This window comes from Tetrahymena thermophila (genome assembly GCF_000189635.1).
Source record: "Tetrahymena thermophila SB210 genomic scaffold scf_8254607, whole genome shotgun sequence".
In the NCBI taxonomy this organism is placed as follows: domain Eukaryota; phylum Ciliophora; class Oligohymenophorea; order Hymenostomatida; family Tetrahymenidae; genus Tetrahymena; species Tetrahymena thermophila.
In genome coordinates, this window is record NW_002476377.1 from 22,629 (window position 1) to 36,908 (window position 14,280).

Sequence of the window (14,280 nt, forward strand, 5' to 3'; positions counted from 1 at the left end):
GTTGAAGTGATAAATGATGATATTTTATTTTCTCATTAAATTAAATATTTTTAAATCTAAAAAACCAACATGAATGATATATTATAATTATTATTTTAAATATAAATTCAACTCATACTTAAACAAATAGGAAAATTGAAGAAAACTTGTACTTCTTTATTCAAAGAAATTTTCTGAAAATATCTATATATATTTTTCCTATTTGTCAATTTTATATACTGCTATTTATTCAATATATTCCAAATACTACTTACTATTCATATTTTTCATAATCAAATTTTTATTTAATAAACTATAACCATAAAGTTAAAAATAATTGAGCAAATATTTAAATTCTTTTCTTATTTTTGTAATCTTTAATTATTAATTTTAAGGATTTAAAGAAATACTTTAAAATTCCACTGTAATAACTATAACAAATATACTAAATACTAATTATGATATTGTTTTATTAACAGAAAATGATAGATTTACTTAATTTATTGATCCTTATATACTGCTTTCACCAGATTTTAGCTTCTATAAAGTAATTTTAAATTATAAAGGAGAGAAGAATACTAAAATATGATGGGATATTGCTAAAAAGCTAATTTTGAGAATAAAAAAATCAAGAAATAGGGAAATCGTGAATAGTATACTCCTTAAATTTTAAATTATGAATATGTTTAAGAGGTATGATTAGTAAGGTTACTTGAAATTGATTTTTAAAGTAATTTTAAGTAAAGATTATTTATTCTTAAAAATGTTTTTCATTTTTTTTAATCAAAGTTCTTACTTCTAAGTCAGAAAACTTCCAGTCAACAATTATACATTCTTTCTATTCATTATTATAAGCAATATAATCCATAATCTTATATGAATCATTGTAATAAATTTTTATTTCAGCTCTAAAATTCTTCATACCTCTAAAATTCAAGTATTTAGTAGTGTTATCAACTTAATTTATTATTAAATCAACATCCTCACCTTTCAAAAGAAGTTAAAGCTTATCTTATTTTTTAGATTCTAAATATTATCGAATACCTGCATGAATTTTTATTCCTAAAGTCTATGTTTAAATGTATTCAGATTACTAAAAGTATTCTCTATTCTCTTAAGAAAAAGAGTGGCATTTTTCCTAAAACACATAAGTTTTTTTTTTGGGTGAAAAACTAAATTAATTTATTTAAAATGGTTCTTTCTCTTTTATGCATTCTTAATGAAGATATTATTTTTGTTTAATTTATTCTTTTGCATTTGTTTTTTATCTTTTTTTACTCTCATATTCTTTCAAAATTTCTTCATTTTAAATCAAGCTTTCTAAGGAATATTCACTCGATAAACTATCTTAATTTGAAAATATGTTAGTTTATTTTCTTTTTAGATTTGCTTTATTAGCCATAAAATGTTACTCCATGTTATTTGATAAATTATTCATTTTATTTTGAATGATAACATCATTTGTTATTTTTAAACTTAAATACGGTTTTTCAGAATCAATAGTATTTTTTAAAGCCTGATCAATTTTGTTTTTAACTAAATAATGCTATTTTTAGTTTACTTCTTTTTAGATGATGAATTAGAGTTCTTTTTCTAATTCTATATTTTCTTCATCACAATTATCATCAATCATTATATAATGATTATTTTTCTTAATACTTTTTTGATCAGGATTTTCCAATTAATTATTAATAAAATACTAGTTTTAGCTTTAATTATTTTCATTAATAGTAAATTACCCATTTTATAATTTATGGTTTTATTTATTTAAATTTATTATTTGTATTTGATTATTTTATGATTTATTGCTAGTTTAGTTATTCTGAGTTAGGATTTTAAAATTCTGTTAATTAATACAAGGCTATTAAGAATTATTTGTTTTCTATAAATTATTAATAAATAAAGTTTAATTAATGTTACTTTCTTTTTAATCTTAGTAAACTTCAATTTAAACTTAATTATTATTTTAGTCTTTTTCTGCATTTTCATAATTGAAATTATCGTCTATCACAATACATTTATTCTCCCATATCACATAATATTTAATTTAAACACTTAATTAATTATTTTAATGTTATTAATTCTGTTACTAAACATTTTAAGCTTAGTTAAATGTATTAAAGAAATTATGTGAATTTTGTTTATATTAATTTTAGATTTATTTTTCATTTACAAAAGTTGATCTTTATTATTATTGATTATAAATTTAGTTACTTTAGGATTATATTAAATATTTTTATTTCTTATAATCATCATATATATTTTCATCATCTTTAATAATGATAAATTCTTTTCTTGATTAAATTTATTAATTTAAATAATTTTTTTTATTTTAATTAGCTCTTTTATCCACATTAAATTCCATTCCTTATATTTCAATACAATCTGAAGTCTAATCAAGAAATTAGTTATTTAATTAAATTCCAAAATCTTTTTTAATGCTTTGAAATCTTTTTTAGCTTTAAATCAATTAAGATTAATTTTCTAGTAGATGACTACTATTATTGTTTGTTTATAATTCTGTATATTCATTATCTTCATCCACAAAAATAAATTATTGCTTTTAATTTTTTTCTATCTTAAAATCAGATTATGAATTTACCTTTTTTTCATAATTATTTTATACTTTATCATCAATTTAAAAATCTAATTAATTAGGAATACTATTCACTTAAGCGCATCCAGCATTCTAAATAAGAGATTGAACGTTATAATTTAAATCTTTAGGTTATATAAAAAAATCATTATCTTCAATCATTACTTCTTTAGTTTTCTCCTTTTATACTATATCCTTATTAGTATAAATATTCTATTAAATATGTATGTTTTGTCGTTTTTCAGACATTCGATTTTAAAAATAATTGAAGTTATCAAGTTAACTTTAAGTTTATTAAGATAAATTTTTGGTATACTCTTATTCTAAATCTATTAAAATTTAGTTTCCATTCTCAAATACTTATTTTTTGTTTGGTGATTGATTTATTTTTTAGTTTTGCATTTTAAAAAAGTTAAAAACAGTTAATTAAATAGTAATAATTTATTTTTCCAGATAACAATAATTTATTTATTTATGATTATAGTTTGTTTTACATTTAATTTCAAAAAGTATTAAAAAAAACAAAAATAGGGTTGATTGATATAATATTTTCCTGTATTATTTTTAAATAAATTAATAAATTTGATTATAAATTTTCTGATCTTATACTCAAAACTTAAAAATAAAATTTACCTTAAAAAACAATAAAATTATTTATTTAAAAATACATTAAATTTTTTTTTCATTAGTTTTAAAAATATATCAGTAGTAGAATTTGATTTTTTTTAGTTTTTTATAATTGATAAGTTTGTAGTATTTATAAAAATTTTATTAATTATAATCAAATAATAAATCTGATTTATAATAAACCATTTAAAAAATATTTAATTAATATATTTATTTAATATTTAAAGTTTTGATTTTAAAATCAAAAAATATTTTTAAAAGTATATTAAATAAATATTATTTAAGTACTTATAATAAAACTAAATTTAGTAGTTTAATTTAATAATCTACATAATAAACTAATAAACAAAATTCTACAAAAAAAAATGTAAGTTTTTTATTGTAGTTATAAAACATTTTAATTAAAAATTCTAATAATTTTATCTTATTTCAATACTTATTCATTCATCTAAATGTTTATAAAAATAAAGTCTAATTTAATTTAAATAAGTATAATTAATTTTTTCTGATTTATTTCAGCAAACATTTTATAATTAATTCTACTATATTTCTTTTAAATAAATTCCTAACAGAAATAAAAATAATTTTTGATCATAAATAAATGAAATAAATAAATAATTAAATTATGAATGTAACTTGGCTGATAGAATAATTCTAGAAAAATTAAATACGAATAGTCATATTAAATTACTCAAAAAATCATGTATCCAGATCATAGCTTTTTTATTTATTTAATCTTTGAGTTAAAAAATTTTGCATGAGCGCGCGCATGCAAATAAGAATATTTGTTGATTTTTGATTAAAATCCAAAGTTTAAAAATAATTAATAAATTTTTATATCGTTTAAAAAATATGATATCTGAAATATCATCTTAATTCATTTTTAAATTTAAAATATTGGCAAATATTTATTTAAATTTAAAATCAATTAAATATAATCTAATTAAAATTTACTTAATAAGAAATAATCCTATAATAAAACTAATTTTTCCAAAAAGGCTAAATTTGCTTATTATTTGGTCAAATAAGATGATGGATTAAATAGTTAATTAAAAATATTAAGAAAGTGTAATGTTGCTATTAGAATAATTCTGGAAAAATTAGAAAATCAAATTAAAGTCTAAAAATAACCTTTGAAGTAGGAATAGTTAGGTAATATTTATATTATAATTTATTAGAAATGTAAAACTATCATTAAGTGATTTAAATATAACAAAAATATAAATTTAGAAACAACCTTGAAATATTTAGTTAAAAATAATATGTTAAGTTTTAAGCAACAACGAGAGAAGCTTTAGACTATCAATTAGACTGAAGGTGACTAATATGAGGCATAATTAGAAACATCCTAATAGCTCTAAAAGAACTCCACTAATAATATAAATTTTATCTTGAATGAAAATTAATAGACAGATAATTAAATCATTGATAATAATATAATAAATGATTAGATTTAAGCTACTATAGAAGATGTAGATGGAGAGCAAGAAAAAAAACAAATTGAAAGCGATTTTATTTCTTTTGAATCTACAAATAAAATAGATAAAGAACGCTAAAGTGCATGGAAAAAATTTAATTTTCATTTTAATACTAATTGGTTCTAACGAATTTTTCTGATTGATCTTCTTTACCTTTTATTCCATTGTAGAAAGTAAGTAAAGGATCATAAAGAAATAAATTTAAATGATGTGCCTCATTTGTTTCCTGAAGATTAAATAAGCAATTAGGTTAAAAATTTCGATTTTTATATTTAAAAAGAAGAGTCAGAATTAAAAAAAAAAGGAAAATAAATTGGAGCTTTTAGTATGTTAAAAATATTTTTATTGACTTTCAAATACAAATTCTTAATAGTATTTTTCCACATTTTCTCCTTAAATGCTTTTAAGATTGTTGCATCAGTTTGTATTAGAAACCTTATTAATGATATTGCTGATGAAGAACCAGTATCTAAATAATATATGTGGGTTGCAATTATTGCAGTAAGCAACTTTATTTAAGTTCTAGGCATGCACCATGGAACAAAAGTTAATTATTTAATTTTCTGTTCTATCAGAGTCATGTTCATGAAAACCCTTTACTAAAAAGTTTCAAACCTTTCTTCTTTTGCAATCAAAGAAGCAAATATAGGAAAGCTAGTTAGCATTGTATCAAGTGATTTAACTACTTTCGAAGTTAAAAGTTTTCATATTATATCATTGCTGGTTCTTCCTTTCGGGTTAGTTGCTGTTGCTGTTGTACTTTATTTTAGGTATTTATTTATTTATTATTGATGATTGATTCATTAATTTTTTTTCAAGCAACAATCAAAAAGTTTTAAAATTTGTTATCTTTTTATGAATTTAACTTATTTTGCTTTATCAACTAATTTAATTAATTTTTATTTTAGATTTGGAGGTTTTGGTGTTTTGGGACTTATTTTAATGATGTTCTTTATACCTATTTAAATATATATTGCAGATAAGAGTTCATAGTCTTTTGCTTAGAAAACTAATTTAGTAGATAAAAGAATTAACTTAACTAATGAAGTCATTGAGGGTATTCGTTTAATAAAAATGTATGCTTGGGAAGGTGCATTCATGAAAGCAATCATGGAAGTGAGGAGATTGGAACTTAAAAAGGTTTTTAAGATCTTACTATTTTTCATATTTGAGCATTCATTATCTGCCTCATCAGGTATTTTAGCTACATATTTTATTTTTGCTTTAACATAAAATTACGGTGACTCAGATCAGCTTAATATTGCAAATATGTATTCTACACTTGATTTATTATAGTACACCAAATATGCTATGATATCTTTTGCAGGATTTGGACTAAGTGGAGCTCTAGAACTGAGAGTGGTATTTAATAGATTGGCCAGCGTTTTTCATATTAAAGATAATCATATGACTTGTGTAGATGGTAATTAAATATTGATAAATATGATTAAATTTTATTTCCATTTTTTTAAAGAATTTAATTTGAAAATGAACTTATTTTATAAAATAGGAAAAAACGAATTTTTGAATACTACCCTTTAAAATGGAGAAATTAAAATGAAGAATTTCTGTGCTTACTGGAAAGGAGAAGAGCCTGTTTTAAAAGATATAGACTTACACTTATAAAAAGGAGAGTTTGTTTCAATTGTTGGTAAAATAGGTTCTGGTAAATCTACTTTACTAAATTGTATTTTGAAAGAAGTACCAAAATTTAGAGGAAGTTTTTCTTTTAGTGGTAAGCTTGCTTATGTAGAATAAGAACCTTATATATTTAGTAGCTCTGTTAGAGATAATATCCTTTTTGGTAAAAAGTATAAAGAATCCTTTTACAATTAAGTTGTTGAAGCTTGTAACTTAGTTGATGATTTCAAGCTCTTAGCAAATGGTGATTTAACTGAAATAGGAGAAAGAGGTTTAAATATTAGTGGTGGATAAAAAGCCCGTATTTCTTTAGCTAGAGCTTTGTATTCTCAAGCTGATATTTATTTATTAGATGACCCACTATCTGCTGTAGACGCAAAGGTAATTTTTAATTTTATTATTATATTTTAGTAAAAAAATTTTTTTATTAGGTTGCTAAGTCTTTATTCTATGGAGCCATAAAAAAGTTTTTAAAGAATTAAACAGTCATTTTAGTGACGCATTAAATTCACTTCACTAGAGATTCAGACAGAATTATTATCATGAATGAAGGATAAATTACTGATTAGGGCACATTCAATGAGCTTGAAGATAAATTAAAAGACTTAGCAAATTACATTTAATTAAATGAGTCTCAAAGTAAAAGTGTAAGCAATGTAGATGGAATTTAACAAAAGCAATAAAACTAACCAAAAAAGAGTAATTTAGATAACGAGAACCTTTAAATCTAAGAATCTTAATAAAAATAAAATGATTTTTTAGTAAACCAAAAAACACCATTAAATTAATAAGAATAAATAGAAGATGTTGACGAAATTAACTAAGAAGTGATATAAGAAGAGGAATAGAAGAAAAAATAAATTTAAGAACTTTATACGAAGGAATCAGACGAGAATATTACTGTGTCTTATAGAACTTATTGGAAATATATGAAATCGTCTAAATACCTGATTTTAGTTCCTTTGTTGATTGCATTATTTTTTACTAGTGAAGTTTTAACGACTGTTTTTACAAATGCTATAGGATATTATAATTCCTCGGATTACACAAATTAAAGTGTAATAGATGCATTAGGTTATATCACACTTGGCTACTTCCTAAACTTACTCGTTAAATACTTTATTCACATTAAATTTCTTAATTCTAGCAGCACAAGTTTACATAACAAAATGATAGAATCTTTAGTTAGATCAAAAGTTGTATATTTCGATCAGACTTAAAGTGGTAGAATTATCAACAGGTTTTCTACAGATTTAGGTAAGAATTTTATTTTTTTATTTATTATTAAATATTATTATATTTAAAAAGTTATTGTTGATCAAACTTTACCTATAACTTCTATTGATACTATAGAAGTTTTATGCAGTCACATTGTTCTTCTTGTTATGCTTGTAATTATAAATCCTTATTTTATCATAGTTGCCTTCTTTATGATCTTGGTTTTATACAATTTTATGATTATTTCTAAAACTTCCTTAATTGAGTCAAAATAAACTGATTTGAGAAACCGTTCTCCTATCTTTAACTTTTTTACCGCAACAGTTTAAGGAATTTTACCTCTAAGAGTTTATCAATAAACAAATTTATTTTAGTAAAAATTTGATGAACTCTCTGATGCTTCTCTAAGATCTTCTGTCTGTTATTGGTATATAATTAGAGCATTTGGTGCTTATGTTCATGCTTTCTCCTGTATTGCAGGTATTATTGGTATCTTTATGCTTATTGCTGTTGGTAAAAGTGGTTCATAAGTAGGATAATCTATAGTTTACTTTTTAACTATGAGTGATCTTATTTAATGGGGTTTAAGGTAAAATTTATATAGCTTAATTAAATTATTAATTAATTAATATATTTTATTAAGGTAAATGATCTAAACTGATGTCACAATGTCTAGTGCTTAAAGAATACTTAACATGTGTGAAATTGATCCAGAACCAGCCCTTGAAACTAGCTATGACTAGCAATATATTAAAAAAAATCTCTAAGCTAAGAAAACAGATCTTGGAGTTGTTTTATAAGAACAAAAATTCCCATCAGATGGAAAAGTAGAATTCATCAATGTTAGAATGAGATATAGAGAAGGGTTAGATCCTGTTCTTAATTAATTATCATTTACAATAAATCCAGGATAGAGAGTTGGATGTGTGGGTAGAACAGGAGCAGGAAAGTCTTCTATCATAGCAGCTTTATTTAGAATGACTGAAATTGACGAGCCAATAGATGAAACTGAAGAAATAGCTATTAAAATTGATGGTCATAAGACTAAATAGCTAGGTTTGCATACTTTAAGAGGAGGTATTAGTATGATTCCTCAAATTCCATTTATTTTTAGTGGAACAATTTTGAGAAACTTAGATCCTCTAGGAGAATACAGTGAAGAATAAATAAAAGAAGTGATTGAAGAAATTGGATTATCTGGTATAAAAATTATTATTTGTATTTTTATTTAAAATATAATTGAATATAATTAGACAAAATTTAATCTTTGCCGAAAGGATTGCATACAGATATGTCAAATGCAAGTGAAGTATTTAGTGTCGGTTAAAAGTAGTTAATATGTTTGGGTAGAGCAATATTAAAAAGGAGTAAACTTCTGATTTTAGATGAAGCTACAGCAAATGTAGACATGGTGACTGATGATTTGATTCAAAAAAAGATAAAAGAAAGATTTTAAAATTCAACTGTAATAACTGTGGCTCATAGACTTAATACTATTGCTGATTATGATATGGTAGTAGTAATGGATAAAGGCAAAGTTATTGAATCTGGCGATCCTTACATACTTCTTTAAAAAGATTCTAGCTTCTTTAAAACAATGGTAAATCACACAGGAAAGAAAAATGCTCAAACGATTTTGGATATAGCTAAATAAGCTCATTTACAAAGATAATTATAAAATTGATTTCACAAATGAAAAATCAAAAAAAAAAAATTAAATTATTTTAATAAAAATTCTATTAATTAAATTAGTCCAATATTTTATTTTTACATTATGTTTTAGATTTAATGTTATTTAATTTTTAAAATCAATATGCTTAAAATGAGTAAATTGCTTTAAAACACAATTTTATTTAATTTTAAATCAGAACATAGAGCTAATATAAATTTTTTAGAGTTAAATACCTTTTTAATTTTGGATAGAAAAATTGATGGAATCTTTTTATCTGAAAAATTATTTTTTATTTTTTTTTATTATTTAGAAAAGAATTAATTAGAATATTTACGGTATTTTAATCCTCTAAATTTACAGAAGGCTTAGTTAAATTATATCGATTGATTGTTCAAAGAGAAATAATTTTTAAATAATAATAATCATAATAATGATAGCTAATTAATATTACATATTAGATTTTTATTGTATTTAAAATATTTAACTAAAAATGAAAAATAACATCTTATTTAATATGATGAACAGGAATTTTACAAAATTTCTAATAAATATAAAATAAATAAAATGTATAAAATAGAAAGCTAATAGTAGTATTTACAAAAGTTAGGTAGTTAGTTATTTTTAGTAAGTAAGTTATTAATTATCTTTCAATAATTTGAAAATATTAATTTAGTAACTAATCAAGGCAAGTCTATATAATAGATTTTATTTGATTGAAAGAATTAAATGTATAGAAATTTCATGAAAGTACTTTATCTTTAGGGCTTGTTTATGGACTTTATGGAAGAGATTTAGTAGGTGATTGGTTATTAGGGTCAGTATTCATTCTGTCTTAATTTAGACTATCATTTAAAATATTGGTAATACTCTAGTTTGCATGCAAAAAAGACCTTGCTCGAGTAAGTTAACGGTTAAGCTTAAACTTAACTCTTATTAAAGTAGATAAATGTATTTTTTTAGTAAATGCCCCTTATAAATCTTTTAGTGAAATTTAAATATTTTTTTGTGCATTTTCACTGTTCTGTAACAAAATTTGACCATCATTAGTAAGCCAAGGATGAACCTAGTTAGTATAAATAAATAAATAAAAAATAATAAACTACTTTTAACAAAAGTTTTAATATTTACCAGCATGTCAGAAGCAGTTATTCTAGTATCTGGATTTTTATCTAGCAATTTCTTTAAAAGATCAATTAATTCATGGTTAAGATCATCAGGAAATTTAACTCTGTAATTTTTTAATTAAAAATAATAAATTAATTAATTTTTCATAAATATAATTTTTATAACTCATCATTTAAAATAGCATTTTTAAGTTTATTAGGATCTTTAGAAAAGAAAGGAAGTTCTCCAGTTGCCATATAATAAAGTGTTGCTCCTGCAGCCCACATATCTAATGGCTTCCCTTTAAAATTCCTACTCCAACCCTCAGGAGCAGTAAATGTTTTGGTTCCAGCATTATCATTTATCTTGCTATCTTCACTAGTTTCCATGATATGAGATACACCAAAATCTGCAATTTTTAAATTATCTTCTTCATCTATAAGAATATTTTCAGGTTTTATGTCCCTGTGAATAATTTGAGCAAAATTATGCACTAGATAGATATATTTAATAAAAAAATATTTAAAATAATTGAAATCTAAAAAATGTATTAAATAAATAAACAAAAAGCAAAAAAAAACTATTTTCAATGTTTAAATTATTTTTATAATGAAACTTATTGAACCAATTTGTTTAAAAAAATAGTAATTTTTAATATAGTCATTAAAGATTTGAAAATTAATGAATCAATCAATCTGAAATATTTTATTTTTAAATTTTATTAAATGTTGTTAATAAAGATAATTTTTTTTACTGTAGTCTATGGCCAGAGCAAACTATTAAAAGTATTTTTTGCACTTTTCTTCTGAGAGTTTTTTAGGAAGCATCTCCTATTTTTTTTTATTATGAGCAATATCATCATCTCCCCCAAATATTTTTTCATACTAATCAGGATCATTTTGCTATAGATCTTTTTTCCAAAATGTATTAGACATAATACTTCCTTTTTAAACAAATTCCATAACCATATATATTTTATCATCATCTGGATCATCAATAACTTCATACAGTTTAACCAAGTAGGGATGATCTATCTTTTTCATAATAGCTACTTCTCTCTCTAATAAAGTAAAAGCATTTACTTTCATGCTAAACAATTTTCTCTTTAATTTTTATTTGTTTGAAACTTTTATAGCAAATTATTTTTTTATAACTCCTTTGTCTGTAGGAATTTCAGAAGTAGCTAATTTTACTTTTCCAAAGCCTCCTCTTTTTTATTTATAAAAACAAAATAAATCAATAAATAAATAAGTAAATAAACTTTTATCATCAAAAATTTATTATTGAATTTTTAATAAGATTATTGTAAAAAGAAAAATGAATAGAAAAAAAAGCTATTTTTTGAATATTTTCTATCATCAAAATTTTAAATTCCAATAATGGATTAAAAGTTCAAAATTAGACAATTTTGATGAACTGTTTGTTTATGAAGCTTTTTTAATTTAAAACTCTTTTATATGTTAAATACATACCTTCCTATTTCTTAAAGCAAAGTATATTGATTAATTTTTTTATATCCTTATTCATCTACCTATTTCTTAACTTAAGAAGTTTCTAAAACAGATTATTCTGGATTTTTGTTAAAATAGGTAATATAAGAGTTATTATTGGAGATATTTGACGAGTTAGCACCAGTAGGTGTTTAGGGCTGCTAAAGAGTGTTAGAATGAAGAAATTTGTTAGGTTGAAGGTATTACTTATCTTATAATTTTTCTGATGTTTTTAATAGGTTTGGTGGTGATTTTTCAGGATTGTCTAACTTAACATAAGCAGATTATCTCTTTTAAAGGTACAAACTTTTTCTATCACTATTTGATGATGATGGAGATTTTCTTTCTAACATAATAGCAGGAGAGTTTTAGTCATCCATAGAGTTATTTTATTTATTTTCATTAACTGAATCTGTATATTAAGGAGATTAATTAAAAAAAATACTTGTTCTCTGTAAATCTTTCGTATTAATAGGCTTTAAGCTACTCGAATATTCAGAAATACGACTACTTATTTTATTAGAAGCAGGAAAATTACTAATAATAAAGCTATCAGTTTAATTATCGAAATAGTCTTTTATTAAATCTTCTTTTTAATCTTCTTTGCTCTCTTCTGATTATGAAAAAGTCATTTCACTTTCTTCTCTTTTATCTTATGATACACTTTTTAGAATTCCAGATGAAGAGTTTGTGTTTGTTTTCTTCTCTTTTGAATACAAATTTCTTTTTAGTTCAGGCGAAATATTATTTTGAGTAGTTTTCGTATTCATATCTTCTTCCTTTTCATCACTTTCTTTTATTTTCTCCAAATTGTTATTAGGAAGCATAAATCTCACACTGCTACTTTGCCTTTTTTAAATTAATCTGATTTCCTTGTTGTTTTAAATTTCTTCGTTACTAAATTATTAGTTTTAATTTGAATCGAATTATTAAGTGTTAGTTTTTGGAGATTCCATACTAGTATCACTATTGCTGTTTTAAATTATTGAGACCTAATCTTGATTTTTTTCTAGTTAAGCTAGTGAAGATATTGCTAAATCTCCAAACGTATTTATAGTAATTTACATAGATTATTTTCTTGAAATTGGAGACAAATTATAATCGTCTCCTATTCCTATGCTTTCTTCTGCTTCTAATGTATCTTTTATATTCGTGCTGTCACACTTTCTAATAAGTGGAATTCCATTTAGTATAGAGTGCTTTTTATTAACTTAAGGTGATAAACTTATTGACTTTTTCCAATGATTAGAATTAAAATTTTATTTGATAAGGGCAAGTAAATCAGTATCACAACGAATTTAATCTTACAGCTCTTAAATTTTTTTTTCATTGACAACCTTAGGTTAATTAATACTGAAAAAATCAAGAATGCTGCCTTCCATAAAATTTCCTCCACTTCCTCCAATAATTTTATCCTATAAGGTCTAATCATATTAAAGCTAAAAATCTCCAGTTTTTAATTCTTAAACAAGCTTCAAAAGATCATATTTAACTAGATTAAGATCAGACTGAGATGCTACTTAAATTGAATTACTTGTATTTTAATATTATTAATATTCTTTAGACTCTTAAACTGTTTAATTTCTGTTTCGATTTAAAATTTAATCTAATGATTAAGGAGTTTCTGATTTATTTGAGAAAACTAATTTTACGTTAAATTATATTTGAAATACTTTTATCATTGTTAATGTTTTAATAATATTTTATTTTTATTTGAACAAATTTACCTTAATTACTTTAAATAGTTGAGGATTTTTCTCTTGGCTTAATTTAAACATTTACGGTTGTAACAGGGCTGGCTTATTTTATATTTTCCTACTATTTATTTTGAATACTACTTTCTGTTTGCTTTTCTATTTTTTAATTTGTATCATTTATAGAAGGTTGATTGATGATTAGTTATGCATTATCTTTAAGCTTAATACTCTTTTAGGTAGAGTAAACTTTATGCAAATCTCCATTTATATAGATAGGGACTTAGTCTTCTAATTTTTAAGCTTGAGTAGGTGAAGCATCATAAAAAACTTTTTACTATTTATTGTTTCTTTATTAATCAATGTTTTTTTCTTAATCTACAGCTTATGAATTATTAAAAGTTGATTTAGGTGATGGTTCGGCTTGCTATATATTAGTTGAATTAGGATCTAGTTTGATTTATTGTTAATTTAAATCATTTTTCTCATTTTGCTTCTTCTTTCTAATTTAAAAAAAAAAAACATCATTCTTGAGGATAACAATAATTTGGTCTACTTAAAATTTGATTTTGTAAAAAAATGCTAATGCTTACTTTGAAGGTGAAGAACCCATCAATTAAATAAGAATATGAGACCTTTTAATTTATAAACTTATATAAAAACTATTTTTATTATTGTTAATAAATCCCTACTTAAAATTATATAGTAGTAAGAGTTTTTTATGTAGTGATCTTATACTTAAATTAGAATCTTTGTTTTAACGCAAAATTTATAATCGCTT

The 14,280-nt window shown here is 22.5% G+C and overlaps 3 protein-coding genes across 3 annotated transcripts; 1 reads left to right on the forward strand and 2 right to left on the reverse strand. All coding sequences in view use genetic code 6, as the record gives it.

The window, feature by feature from the left end:
* Window positions 1–462: 462 nt before the first annotated feature.
* TTHERM_00440650 (hypothetical protein) lies at window positions 463–2,918 on the reverse strand. Its single transcript, XM_001017859.2, has one exon. The coding sequence runs from the start codon at window positions 2,822–2,824 to the stop codon at window positions 608–610; it is 2,217 nt and encodes a 738-aa protein (XP_001017859.2). The 5' UTR covers window positions 2,825–2,918; the 3' UTR covers window positions 463–607.
* A 1,546-nt stretch (window positions 2,919–4,464) lies between these two features.
* On the forward strand, window positions 4,465–9,223 carry TTHERM_00440640 (ABC transporter C family protein; the record flags this gene model as incomplete). Its single annotated transcript, XM_001017858.1, has 8 exons — window positions 4,465–5,005; window positions 5,054–5,450; window positions 5,589–6,103; window positions 6,191–6,702; window positions 6,753–7,578; window positions 7,630–8,128; window positions 8,183–8,739; window positions 8,793–9,223. The coding sequence occupies 8 exons, from the start codon at window positions 4,465–4,467 to the stop codon at window positions 9,221–9,223; spliced, it is 4,278 nt and encodes a 1,425-aa protein (XP_001017858.1).
* Window positions 9,224–9,950: 727 nt separating this feature from the next.
* Window positions 9,951–14,265, reverse strand: TTHERM_00440630 (Serine/Threonine kinase domain protein; the record flags this gene model as incomplete). The annotated part of the gene is made up of 8 exons (XM_001017857.3): window positions 14,192–14,265; window positions 14,093–14,134; window positions 13,533–14,002; window positions 11,788–13,447; window positions 11,070–11,524; window positions 10,502–10,808; window positions 10,340–10,439; window positions 9,951–10,274 (listed from the first exon to the last, which is right to left on the reverse strand). The coding sequence occupies exons 2-8, from the start codon at window positions 14,110–14,112 to the stop codon at window positions 9,951–9,953; spliced, it is 3,336 nt and encodes a 1,111-aa protein (XP_001017857.2). The 5' UTR covers window positions 14,113–14,134; window positions 14,192–14,265.
* Window positions 14,266–14,280: the final 15 nt, after the last annotated feature.